Source organism: Trachinotus anak, unplaced genomic scaffold, assembly GCF_046630095.1.
Source record: "Trachinotus anak isolate AG129_WGS33_773 ecotype Australia unplaced genomic scaffold, CSIRO_AGI_Tana_v1 ptg000025l, whole genome shotgun sequence".
In the NCBI taxonomy this organism is placed as follows: domain Eukaryota; kingdom Metazoa; phylum Chordata; class Actinopteri; order Carangiformes; family Carangidae; genus Trachinotus; species Trachinotus anak.
The window spans coordinates 22,136,077-22,148,742 of record NW_027273876.1 but is presented as its reverse complement, the minus strand read 5'-3'; the positions used below and the strand labels follow the sequence as shown (position 1 = coordinate 22,148,742).

The 12,666-nt window shown below is 49.9% G+C and overlaps 1 protein-coding gene and 1 long non-coding RNA gene across 6 annotated transcripts; both read right to left on the bottom strand.

The window, feature by feature from the left end:
- Positions 1 to 671: 671 nt before the first annotated feature.
- Positions 672 to 10,965, bottom strand: LOC139608797 (transcription factor 20). 5 transcript variants are annotated; one of them, XM_071462876.1, is made up of 7 exons: positions 10,342 to 10,965; positions 10,028 to 10,235; positions 6,463 to 9,101; positions 4,548 to 4,641; positions 3,970 to 4,019; positions 3,766 to 3,836; positions 672 to 2,777 (listed from the first exon to the last, which is right to left on the bottom strand). In XM_071462876.1, exons 3-6 carry the CDS (start codon positions 9,094 to 9,096, stop codon positions 3,789 to 3,791), a joined length of 2,826 nt encoding a protein of 941 aa, XP_071318977.1. In that variant the 5' UTR covers positions 9,097 to 9,101; positions 10,028 to 10,235; positions 10,342 to 10,965; the 3' UTR covers positions 672 to 2,777; positions 3,766 to 3,788. The 5 variants fall into 5 exon arrangements, with proteins under 5 accessions (XP_071318977.1, XP_071318974.1, XP_071318972.1 ...); XM_071462873.1 differs by having other exon boundaries at positions 3,970 to 4,022; positions 10,342 to 10,964; XM_071462871.1 differs by lacking the exon at positions 10,028 to 10,235 and having other exon boundaries at positions 3,970 to 4,022.
- LOC139608798 (uncharacterized) lies at positions 5,180 to 5,824 on the bottom strand. The gene is made up of 2 exons (XR_011685098.1): positions 5,535 to 5,824; positions 5,180 to 5,501 (listed from the first exon to the last, which is right to left on the bottom strand). It is a non-coding gene; the product is annotated as an uncharacterized lncRNA (long non-coding RNA).
- Positions 10,966 to 12,666: the final 1,701 nt, after the last annotated feature.

Here is a 12,666-nt window from a genome sequence, read left to right as displayed (position 1 = left end):
AGCAAACGGTCACCTGTTTGTCAAGAACATGGACCAACAACGTTATCATATATTTGGAGTCACCTGATGACCTCTGCTGTTAACTACCTGGTTCCAGTGAACCTGAGGAGAAGATCAGTCTTTGTCTGTTGCTGCACTAACTCCGGGTTTGTTAGAGCTTTTCTGCTGCAGCTGAGACTGAACCACACCAGAGAAGTTCTGGGCTGTAAAACCAGAACAATGAGCTGAGAGGGGCTGCACTGATCTGCAGAGGTGGCTGATAATGAGTAAGAAAAACTTTTATGGCTGAATTCCATTTAGCTGCTGCCCAGATAGGAAAATTAGGAAAACTACTGGCCCAACATAAGCCTGTGTCCTCAGCCCGAGTCTGGCCCATAAACGTCCACATCTGGGCAGATTATTGGCCTCATTGTCCTCTGGCATTGTCTGACAGCTGGAAGATTCTCTGTGTGTGTCAGAACTGGTCCACATGTGGACGTAGCATCTGACAATCATGGGCCAGATTCGGGCTGAGGAATTGGGCGTCTACCGCGTCAGAAGAAAACAAACGTGTGGCCCAAGTACAGGCCGGATTTATTTCACTGTCTGTGCTGCTGTCACGTTCTAATGTGTCTGATGAGACAGTGAAAAATATTTTTCAGTCACCAAACAAAACTCTTACAGAAAACCACAAGGTTGAACAAAATATTTATTTTTGACAATTACATGACCTCTGACCTCTGAGAGGTGAGCGAGACGGTACAAAAAGTTGCCATCAAATTAAAAAACAAACCAAAAAAAGTGACACAAGTTGATAGTTCTAGTCCCAAGTTAAACCTAAAAACACCACAGCACGGACAGACACACCGAGGAGGCGTTGGAATGTGAGGGGTAGTGTGTACCAGGACAGAGAGGAGATGACCACATCCTGCTACAGCTTTCATTGCTCTAGTCAATGTGGGGTTAACACAGGAAACAGACAACAGAAATAAATCATAAAATTCAAATCATTTGAATATCTGAGATTCAGCCCTGAGATTAACACATGGACAAAATATTGTAAAAACAAATATCCAAACATTTTGTTGGAATAAAACATTTTCCAAAAGCTGCTGTTTTTGATGCAGAACAACCTGCAGAGAAAAGTTCAGGCTCCCTGACAAACCTCCTCACTGAAGAAGATTCAACTGGAACAGAACAGAAAATAAACAAAGCACTAACAATGGCACAAATGAAGAGAAGTGGTTCCAGGATAAGATGTGTGTGTCTGTGTGTTGTGTCCTGCTGCTGGTGAGACACTGATGCCTCACAGGGGTCTCAGGCAGCACAACACTGCCCCTCATGGCTGTATTGAAAAGTACACAGATGATCCACCAACAGAAGTGAACAGGCGGGCTGCCCAGCTGAGGCCCCGCCCTCCACACCTGAATAAACAGGTGCTGATACACTGGGAGCTAATCTCAGTCCCAGAGGGTCAGAGTGCACCTGCGTGGTCGGGTCCAGGTTAGGAACTGGCCCACCGAGCCGCTGGTTTTAATCATAACAAAGTCTGCAGCAGAGAGGTGGATGCAAGCTGCCTTCAGTCATCAGGACGTCCAAAGGAAGGTGATGTACATCCACTGATTTGTCTTTGCACCACAGATTTACCTCCTGTACGTCAGATAAGGCTTCTTCAGAAAGGTTCTGGTAGAAATGCACCGTTTAGACCCAAACCAAGACATAAAATGGTACTAGATCAGATCTTAATACTAGCATGGCCACTGCTGCCCATGTAAAACAAAGATTGTCCATGAGTGTTGACATACATCCTTTTAAACCCTAGTGACACTGATGGTCCTGTAACTGCTGAGGTACGATCATCACTGCAGCTCTGACAGAGGACCAGTCCCTTCGCTCCTCTAACAAAACTAATCCTACTCTAATTTATCATCCGGTCACTAAGATACTGACGGATGTAAAGGCCGTGCACACAAACACAACACAGGCAGAGCCAATCGCTCAGTCTGCAGCTGTGAGAGGTGTGGAGAAGGTAATACTGCAGCTGGAGCCGAGGACCGGACGTGTTCAGTGCCGCTCCAAAGTGCTTCTTGAAAAGCCCCCTGACCGGGGAGAATACATTCAAACACACTGCTCAGTTCCCTCAACATCAACCGGGCCCAGTGTCATGTGTGAGTGTCTGAGTGAACATGACCTTTGCACCTGAAACGAAACTTAATGCCATGTGTGACCCAGAGAGGTGTGTGTTTAATATGGAGCCCTGTTGTGCTGACACCGTCCAATCGAGTACCTTGTTCTTTATCGACTTTCCCGCCCTTCTTCTGTCCCAGTGTCTCCTCGACTGGCCCGACATTCCAACATTAAACTGCTTCACCAATAACTTAAAAACACACAATCAAACCTCTTTGACAACTGCTAAAGAAGCCAATAAGAAACTTCAGGAATAAATAACCAAATATAATCAAATACGTAGAAATCTTTAAAAAATTAAATATCTTTGATTATTATTCATATCTAATCCAGGAAAACAATCCTCATAAATAACTACACAAACGACAGATTCAGCATGTTACTGTAAGTGAAGTGAGAGGCGGTTTCTCCTCAGACCGGGCTGAGGGAGGTGTCGCTGCCCGGGCCCCTCCAGTCACAGCGTCGGGGGTCAACAGTGCAGCTGAAGGGCAGAGGGTGAAGTTAAGGTTTGTGGGTGCTAGCTGTCAGTCAGAAGAACCCTGGTCCACTGTTGCCATGGTTACCAGCAGATCGGGGAAGAAGAGCCCCCGCAGGATGCTGCAGGTGAATGTCTGGAAGAGAAGAACAAAGTGATGATTCATCTGCTTGTTCCTGAGGGGAAAATACAGAACAGACAGCAGAGAGCTGCAGGATGATGTGTTTCTGTCGTCCAACCCTGACGTCATCATCAACTGGTTCCCTCCTCAAACAGCCAATAGGATTTCTCCGTGATGATCAGAGAAAATCAGCAACAGTTTCTGACCCTGACAGGTTTGGTTCAGCAGGATCATCTTCACTAATGACTCCACTTTATGATGTCTGAAGCCTAAACACAACCAGCAGCAGTAAAAAGCTCATGTTAGGCTGTAAACCAACGACCCCACGGTCACATGACTTCACCGTCACCACCACTAACCTTCAGCCTGTAGTCTGATTCAGCTCTGAGCTCTTCTACAGAAGCCTTTCCTCTGACAGAGTTAGTGACAGTCTGTAGAAACACAGCGAGGCTGTAAAGGTGGACTGGTGAGGAGGTCGGTTTCATGTTGGACTGATGACGTTTAACGTCCCCGACAACCTCTGTCGTCTCATTTAGACTCTTGTTAGCAATCGGCCTTTTTAACAGCTGGAGAAGCTTCAAGAATCAGGACTGAGGGATTTACTGACAGATCTGATGTCAGAGAATCAAACCTGAACATGTCTGAGCTGCTGTTAAACACAGACCTGACTTCAGTCATCAAGCAGAAACACATTCAAACACCAGAGACTCAGGACCAGGGACAGGAAGTGAGGACATGTGACTAATGTCCAGGTCTTAGGCTCATTCCTGCAGAACTGTATACAGTCCAGACTGGAGGTGTTAGACAGTTACCTATTTTGTATTGATTGATAGAGTAAAGTGTCGTCTTTAATGTGTATGTGTTCACATCACAGACAGAAACAGTGTGGGAGATAAACCCCTGTAAACCCACTGCTCCCACAGTTCACTCACTGGACTGATACACAGTGAGTAAAACGTCCTCCTGAGCCACAGACATGAAGGCAGAGCAGGTATTCACTCACCTCACGAGGTCTCTCTGACTGTGTCACCTGTCGTCCCATCTGTTCCCTGGAGGGGTTTTGAAAGTCTTGTTCTGAGGAATCAGAGGGTTCATCTGTGGTTAATAACAGTTTCCCTGACATCCTTCAAACAGTTGCAGCTCAGTCTGTCAACAGCAGACACCTCCTGAACAACATCCTCAGACAGACTCAGTGTTTACTGCTCACCTTGTGCTTTTTACACTTCATGGAGAAATTTTCTTCAATGAGGACACAGTCTGCTGGAGAGAGCAGAGGACAGGAGGTGAAGACAGACTCTACCAAAGGTTCAACAAGCTCAGGCTGAGAGATGATCAGCTGAAGAGGGACCCCCCTGACGGCTGGTTTTAAGGCTCAGTGTCTGAATACAGCCTGTGTGCATTTCTCTGTGGACTGAGGCTTTGATCCTTCAACAGTATTAATATAGAACCTAGACCTGCTTTATAATCACAAACACATGGACATCTACCTTTAGACTGGATGGACCTTTAATATTTGAATAGGTACAATGGTAATTAAAGACATCAGGTCCCTGTAGCTCTTATTCATATCAAGGTAAATGTATCAGGTTTAAAGGGTCAGTTCACCTGTGGTTCATATTTTCTTCTGTAACTCTACTAGAACTCAGTTTGGTTTTTTACCCAGGTACTGTCTCTGGGGTGGAAGCAGAAATCTCTGAGACAGACATGAGCAGAAAACCTGTGAAAGACCACGTGTGCTGTAACTGTACTTTGTTCCTGGGTGGAGGTGAAGGGGCGTGGACTTACCTGACTCCAGAGCACACCTGTAGTGGTACTTGTTGGGACAACCTTTGAAGAAGCAGCCCAGTGTAGCACCTGCATCACAGCACGCCGAGCACACCTGAAAACACAGCAGACACCCCGTCAGATGAGGAGCAGCAACTCACCTGGATGACTGATGACAGGTGACAGCCTGACTCTGCTGGCTCTGATGCCCGACACACAACCTGGGACTCATGAAGCAGCACATCAGGCTGTGGTGAACACGGCTGTGGCTTCATCAGAGTCACGCTGCTCTAAGAACCTGTTCAGCTCAACATTCATCAGCACTGCAGACAGATCTGCACTGAGACACACCTTAACCTGACCTGTGTCTTCAGTGATCTGATCAGTGATCAGCTGTAAGTTCGTCTGCTCACACCTGATTTAAAATGAGTCAGACACCTGTGATCAGATCACTTCCTGCTTCATATGCAAAAAAACAGGTGTGAGGTGGCAGACGGACGTGTGTGTGTGTGTGTGTGTGTGTGTGTGTGAAAGTGTTGAGTGAATCACTGCTCTGCTCTACAGTAAAATCAGGTTTTATCTGTTAGAATTAGTCAAATATTTTAGGTTCATTATGAAAGTGATGGGACGAGTCAGAGGATGTCAGTGGAGGAGGCGGTCCTTCAGTGTGGCCCAGGACACGTTCACGCTGCTAAAACAATGTGGTCACATGTCACGTGTGGTCCAGACCACCTCAGAATGTGGTCTCAGATGCGTCCTGGGTGCGTTCACACCTGGACTTAGGTCTGTCGAGGATGGATGTTAATACAAGTCTGAACAGGTCTGAAGGTCCGCCTCCTCCACTGACGTCCTCTGACAGGCTGATTCATCCCAACACAGTTTATAATGAACCCAAAATATCTGACTGTCTCTAACAGAGAAAACTTTATTTTACTGTCGAGCTGAGAGCAGTGATTCACTCAACCCCTCTGTACTCTGTCTCTCTCTCTGTCTCTCTCTCTCTCTCACACTCACACAATCACTCACACACACACACACACCTGTCTGTGTGATGGGATAATAACACCACATACCTGGTGATTTGCATATGAAGTGGGAAGTGAAATAAGGTGAGTGAGAGCTGTGGTTCAGGAGGTGGAGCGGGTCGTCCACTGGTTGATGGTTCGATCCCCGGCTCTGTGCCAAAGTGACACTGACCCATAAAAGTGTGTGTAGATGTAAGATGCTCCCGTGTGAGTGGCTTTGAATGAGACTGGAAAACCTGCCTCAGCAGTTCTGACACATTTCAAAGCAGAGCTGATCACCTGGGACAGATGTTCATACAGATGTTAATCATGTATGATTCACTTCCTCCTCAGACCATCAGTGACCCTGTGACCTGTGTGGAGGGATCTGCAGTTCCTGTGTTTCTCAGTGATTCAGGTTTCTCCGTCTGTGTAAACACGCTGAAGACTGAGCAGTGAGGTTGTGTCATCATTGTGTTATTACCTCAGCTCAGTTTGAAACACAACCAGCTCAACACGAGCAGATTACAACATCTCAGCACTGCTCATCTGTTTTCTAACTGACATAACTGTCGGATGCAGACCTCCACCCAGGCAGCGCCAGGCCACATCCGCCAGACACCAGAGGAAAAACTCACATGATGATCTGTACCTGTCCCAAATCTACTGGGTTCTACCCTGGTCCATGACCCCCCCTCCACCCAGTTTGGTGCAGATGGGTTCAGGACCTTTTGTCTGATCCTGCTAAAGATAAAGAGGCAGGTGTGAAAACAGCCTCTGTGGTGGAGGTTGTTTCTTCCTGATGCTGTGATATGATAACACACTGTGTCAGAGTGATGGAGCAGAGAGGAGAGGAACTACAAAGCTTCCATCACAACCGGCCACCGTGGGACTGTGTAACAGCAGATTCACATATGAAAGTGCAGTTTTACCGTCTCCTGCGCCACCTTGACCGCCTCCTCCAGCCCGTACACTCTGCCTTTCACCAGGAAGACGCCCGCGGACCAGATGCCACAGTCTTCATGGAGCCAGTACTCGCAGGGCTCCAGGGGCAGCACTGGGGGGCTGTACCAGTCCTCCACATCTGCACAGCTGGCGTCTGAGCGAGCCCGCTTAGCGGCAGGGCTGCCAGAGCTGTCCCCGGTCCACCGGTGGCTCTCCAGGAGGCCCTTCTTCTTGAGCTGGGCTCCCGGCCTGGGGGCCCACAGTGAGGGAGGACTGGTGCACTTCCTCCTCCTGCCTCTACTGCTGCAGGACGAGGAGTCGGAGTCGCTGTAGTCATCCTCGTCCACTTTGAGGCCTGATATGCTGGCTGGTGTTTTGGTGCTTGGCTGGTAGCCCTCAGGGTAGTACGGGCCGTGGAGGTCCCCCAGGTCCATGGCGTTGGCGGACTGTCCGCACAGGCAGCAGACGAGGGAGCGCTGGTGCTGGCTCTGCGTGGACACCCGGCCCAGCTGGAGACAGGAGGTGCTGGGCACGACCGCGGAGAGGAAGCCCCCGGGGTGAGCCTGCTGCTGCTGCTGGCCCTTCTTGTGTTGGGCCCTTACCTCCTCGGGGTAGTTGATCACAGTACACAGTGACGGCGAGGACTGCTGCCGCTCCACACGCACGAAGGGAGAGAAACTGTCCGACCTCAGCTCCCTTTTCTCCTCCTTGTAGTTGACGTACTTCAGCTTGATCTCCGGCTCCTTGGGGGAGAACATGGAGGAGGACTGTCCACCTTTGTGTTTCTTCCTCCTCCTCTTGGGAGTGTGAGCTGCCTTCGTCTTGGCAGTGGGGGACGTTTTGCTACCCGTCGTCTTGCCTTTGGCTTTCCCTCGACTTTTCTTTGGAGACTTGGATGGCGGTGGTGGTGGGGAAACTCTTGCTACGTGAATTTCCTCTGAGGGTTCAGGGGGAGCGAGGAGCTCCGGCTCCTTCTTTGAGTTCTTGTGCAGAGCAGCCTGAGGACTCGCCTGTGACGGGGGTTTCCTCTTTGACTTTGGGGGGTGAGTCTGTGGCGAGTGCACAGTAAACTGAGGGCTGTTTGGATGTGTGCTGCCGTGGGACTTCTCAGAGGGAGCGAGGGGTTCGGGGTCAGAGGTAGAGCCTTTGCTGCTGTCAGTGTTCATGTTGTTACTTTTGTCCCTTTTCACTGGAGTTCCTGCTTTTTGTTTTACTGGTTTCACAGAGAACGATGTTCCCGCTCTGCTCCGCCTCCTCCCCCCTGTCAGCGCCTCGCTCCTCTTGGGACTGGCTGCGTTGGAGTCGCTGGCTGCTGATTGGGAAGCTCTGGCTTTCTTACTGCTGCGTATGCATCCTGACACCTTGTACTTGTTTGAATTAATGTTCATGACGATGGCCTCTAACCGCGTCCCTCTGCTGGAACGCAGCGGCAGCCTTTTCTCTGTTAAACTGGTCTGCGGTGCCTTTGCGTTGCCGTTCATGTGGGGGGTGACAGTCTTGGGTTTGTCCTCTGACACATCAGACACACAAACGTCATCTGTTAAGTCAATCAAAGGCTCTATCGGCGCCTTCCGTCTATGGACCGGCTGTTTGTTTTCGTCTCTTGAATCCAACCCTGCCGTACTGCGGCTGCTGCCGGAGCCTGGCTGAATGGCCCCCTCTGTGCTCGAGCCGTCCCACGCAGCCTCCTCAGTCTCTAGGTACGAGTTGTCGCCGCTGGGTGAGCTGGAGGCCTGAGGCAGGATGAACACATCCTCCACGTCGTCCAGTGAGGTAGCAGAGGGGGAGACCGGGTCCTCCAGGGGACTGATGTACTCCCTGCTCAGTGAACACAGGTCTCTAGCACCCACACTGTCCACTGGGTCCTGTTTTTTTGACACGAGAAAGAGCACCTCAGAGCCGCCCCCCTCCTCCTCCTCCACTGTGGTGGGGGTGAGAATCTCTGGGGAGGATTCAACACATTCTCCTGAACTCGTCCGGCCGTGACCTCGACCGTTCTCCAAGCCCCTGCTGCTGCTTTCCCAAGAGACACTGCATTCCAGTTTGTTTCCACCCTGTTTGTCCGTGTCCTCATCACTGGAGACCACTCCCCCATTAACCTCACGAGGCTCCTGCGCTGGACACACGCCCCCGTCGTTCTCTGGTCCCACCTGAGCCAAGAGGTCCACCGGCCCCTCAACCTGCTCCAAGTAATGCTGGTTCAGTGAGTAGCCGGCCCCCCCCAGCCCTTTGTCCGAGTCACATGGAGGGGGCAGGGAGAACTTGCTCACGGGCGGGATGCCGCACAGAGGCGAGTGTCGGGACAGGGAGTCTTGGGGGGAGAAGACGTGAGACCTGCTCACGTAGGACAGGGTGACCGTAGTGTGGGAGAAGGCATTGTCTGGTTGAATATGATCCCCTGACCGGAGCGTGATGTCCGGGGAGCCGCTGTCCGAGCAGGCTCGGCCTGGGTTGCTGGTCCCGGAGTTCGGGTACCAGCCCGGGCTCTTGACCATCTGCAGGGACGCGGCGTTGAGGACGCATTCCTCGCCTTTCCTGGTCAGATCGATGACGGAGGGGAGGCTGGAGGTGGACAGGTCTTGAGGCTGTAGATCATCTAAGCTCCCAGCTGCCTGCTCCATAACAACTGCGGGACAGAGAGAGGGACAGAGACATGAGGACAGTCTGTCTGCGAAGACCACACACACTCTCTCACTCAGCCGAGGTCACGGGTCACCACTTTCCGCCGGTAAGCCACAGCACACACAGGCCCGGTCCTCCAGCCTGTTTTAGCAGGAGAAGCAGAAAGTTGAAGCCCGGACAGCTCGGAAACCGAAACGGTTGTTAACGGACAGTTACGTGTGTTATTCCCGGATTATCCTCACATCGCTGGGTGTGAACGATGTTCAGCGGCTCAGCGGGTGGTGTCTGTCCGGGACCGCCGGCCAACACCGACAGGTCGGGGTGGGCTAATGATAGCAGCTTAGCTTAGCACAGCTAACGTTAGCTAGCTAGGCCCGGTTAGCCCCGACAACGTTCCCTCATGACGAACTACAGTAAATATCAACCAACTTAAGTTTTTCTCATAATTGGTGGAAAATAATTCACCGCCGACCACGACTTTCCAGCTTCCGCCGGTCAGTAGCAACCAGGCTTGAATTCGGCCACGTCTACGGTCCTATTAAGCCCCTTATTTCAATAAAATCACAACTTTTATAGCTCGGTGGTCCGCACTGTTCACGTCTGTCCAGCACGGCTCTCAGTAACTTTGTTTTTGACTGCCGGACCAGTTTCAGCGTTTCAAATACTGTTTTAAATTCAGTTTTTTTTCATTTACTGTATTATATCCATTCCGAATTGCAAATTGGATCTTTACAGACCAAGGAAGTACACACTGTTATTTACTAGATGCAGAAAATCGCCGATAAGCAGAGTACTACTAAAGTGCGGAGGACTTTTCATCGAGTTTGGTTACACGTTCTCTGCACATCCGAGAGCGGTGCGCGTCGGGGCAAGGCCCGGCTGCGCGGAACAAAGACGGCGGAGGCGACGCTGCTGCTGCTCGGGACTTACCGGGGCGGGAGAGATCGACGCGGTGCTAAAGGTCCCGTCAAGGATTCGCCCCCCCCTGCATCTCTTTCCTCAGCCCGTCTACTCTGACAGCCCCCGCTCACAGCGCGGAGAGGAACCTCAAATTAAAGATCCACACACTTTCCAGGAACACACGACTCACACGACCGTCAAGTTGCTCAGAGTGCAGTCCCACACTTCCGGGTAGCCCCTTCACAATAAAGCAGTCAGTGAGTACTACAGTGGTTACTCTTGTTTTGAAATATACCAATACAAGGTAGAATTACAAGTTAAAAAATTAAGAAGATGTCACGTACTTAATGTTTTTACTCCTCGGTCCATTCGTGAACCTCTGGGCGGGACCAGCTGTTGCGTCAGGCTTCAGGCAGCCAGCCCGGCTGGTGGGCCGCCTGCCCCCCCGCAGGGACGCCACTCACTGTGGAGCAGCTGCCTCTCAGCTGGAGAGAAGAGAGGCATTGTGGGAGCAGAGTGGCCGGACCTGTCCCACCCGAGAGACTGACCTCAGAGGACCTGTCCCAGTGCGGGCTCACGGATGAGACAGAGACTGGACACAGGTGCAGAGGACAGGGACACCGAGCCAGAGTAAAGGCATGCTTCAGCAATTTAGAGTTCAACCTCTAAATCACAGCAGGAGAGCCGAGACGTCCAGGCTTAAAGGGTTGAACTACAAAAATGGTGGCTTTGACATTTCCCACAATGCAACTCGATAACATCTTTAGTTGGACACTCCTTAGAAATAGTGGTTTGACAAAAACAACCTTGACTCACTTGTTAGTTTGGTCTAGATTTGTCCTTGTAAACAGACCTGCTGACTGAATACCCCAGCATACTGCTGAAACCTCAGGGAGAAGCAGGTAAAGGGACCTAATGCTAAAACCTGATGGTGGTGTGGATGAAACATGACAGTCAACAGAGTGGTCTCCATGACAACTGAGCAAACTCAGTCTGGCGACGAAGACCACGTGATATGGCTGTATGAAATCTATGGATAAAAGCTAGTAAGTGGGCCTTGAGTTGGGGTAGTTTTCTCAGTTTTAACTCGGTCTGTCACAGAGAAGTCAGATCTACTCTGATCATCAGCAGCTGTGGCCCAGATGGTGACTCGCTGTCTACCTGGTTGGTGTTAGAACTCACCTGTGCAGGCAGAGGCATTGAACAGAGAACAGTGTCCTGATCAGGGATCACCTGAGCACAGGGCAGCCATCAGCAGTTCTTCATCACACCTGGACCTCTGCTGACCTCTGCTGACCTCTGCTGACCTCTGTTGACCTCTGCTGACCTCTGCTGACCTCTGTTGACCTCTGCTGACCTCTGCTGCCCGCCCTTGAACCAGAGGTGTGGTTTAGATTTATCTTTGGCGACGACATTTTCATCACATGACCGAAACAATATGGAGCTGCCTCGATTCTCATTCATACACACGGAGAGTCTGACTGAGCTGAGTGTTCCTCTGATTTTAAACAGAAATCTGACTTCTTTTAATCAACAGAAATTTTAATGTGACCGTTCTTCAAAAGTATAAACCTGCAGGAGCTGAGCTGCTCTGTGTGAGCCAGGTACCTGCTGCTCATGTTCACAGCTCACCTGAGATTCTGGAGCTCGGAACTTTTATTTTGTTGATTTGGAGTCAAAGAAAGATCTTTCACTATGACATCAGCACTCACCTGTCTGTGTCTCTGTGACATCAGAGCTCACCTGTCTGTGTCTCTGTGACATCAGAGCTCACCTGTCTGTGTCTCTGTGACATCAGAGCTCACCTGTCTGTGTCTCTGTGACATCAGAGCTCACCTGTCTGTGTTGCTCAGGAAACTGCTGACAGGATTTTCAGAATAAAATGATGCCTGACATTAACCAACAGATCAGTTGGACAAACTGTGGCTGACTGACTTTATAATTACTGGTGATGTGTTAATGATCCTCCTGCAGTAAGAAACCTGCTCATGATCCACTTGTGGAAAGAAGGATAGATAGATTTTATTTATCCAACTAATTCCAAAGATCAATGTTTGGATTGATCACTGAACACATTATCTGAGCTCAGCTGACACGGACACTTCTTTAATTTGCTGGAGACATTTTTGTTTCACAAATGAACAAACAGTTCATCACTGAAATTTGAATATAACAACAGCTGATGTTCATTCAGTTCAGTGAAGACGATTTTAATTCTGTGACAGTTGAAACCTTTAATCTCTTCAGCAGCTCCAGCTCCGCTGCTCAACAGTGAGTGTTCCCACATCCTCCACATCTTCATTTAAACATGTTGCAGAAAACACAAACCTGGCAGCTCACAGCTGCGGCACAGGTAACACAGAGCGGACCTGCTGATTGGTGGAGACATGTCCCTACTGTCCACACTCAAATCTACACCCAGACTTCAACCCCACAGACCTGGAGAGACCTGAGGGTGAGTTCACAGACGCTTCATGTCCAGTCTGACAGAGCCCCAGAGGATCCACAGGTCCAATGAGCTGGACTGGTGTCGACACCTGGATCAGATTCTTAATGAATTTGCTAAAATGTCTAAAAACATGTTTCCACTTTGTCATTATGGATTAAACTGATGACTGATCAGCAAAACTGACAATTTGGTCCATTTACAGTTAAATCTACACTAGACA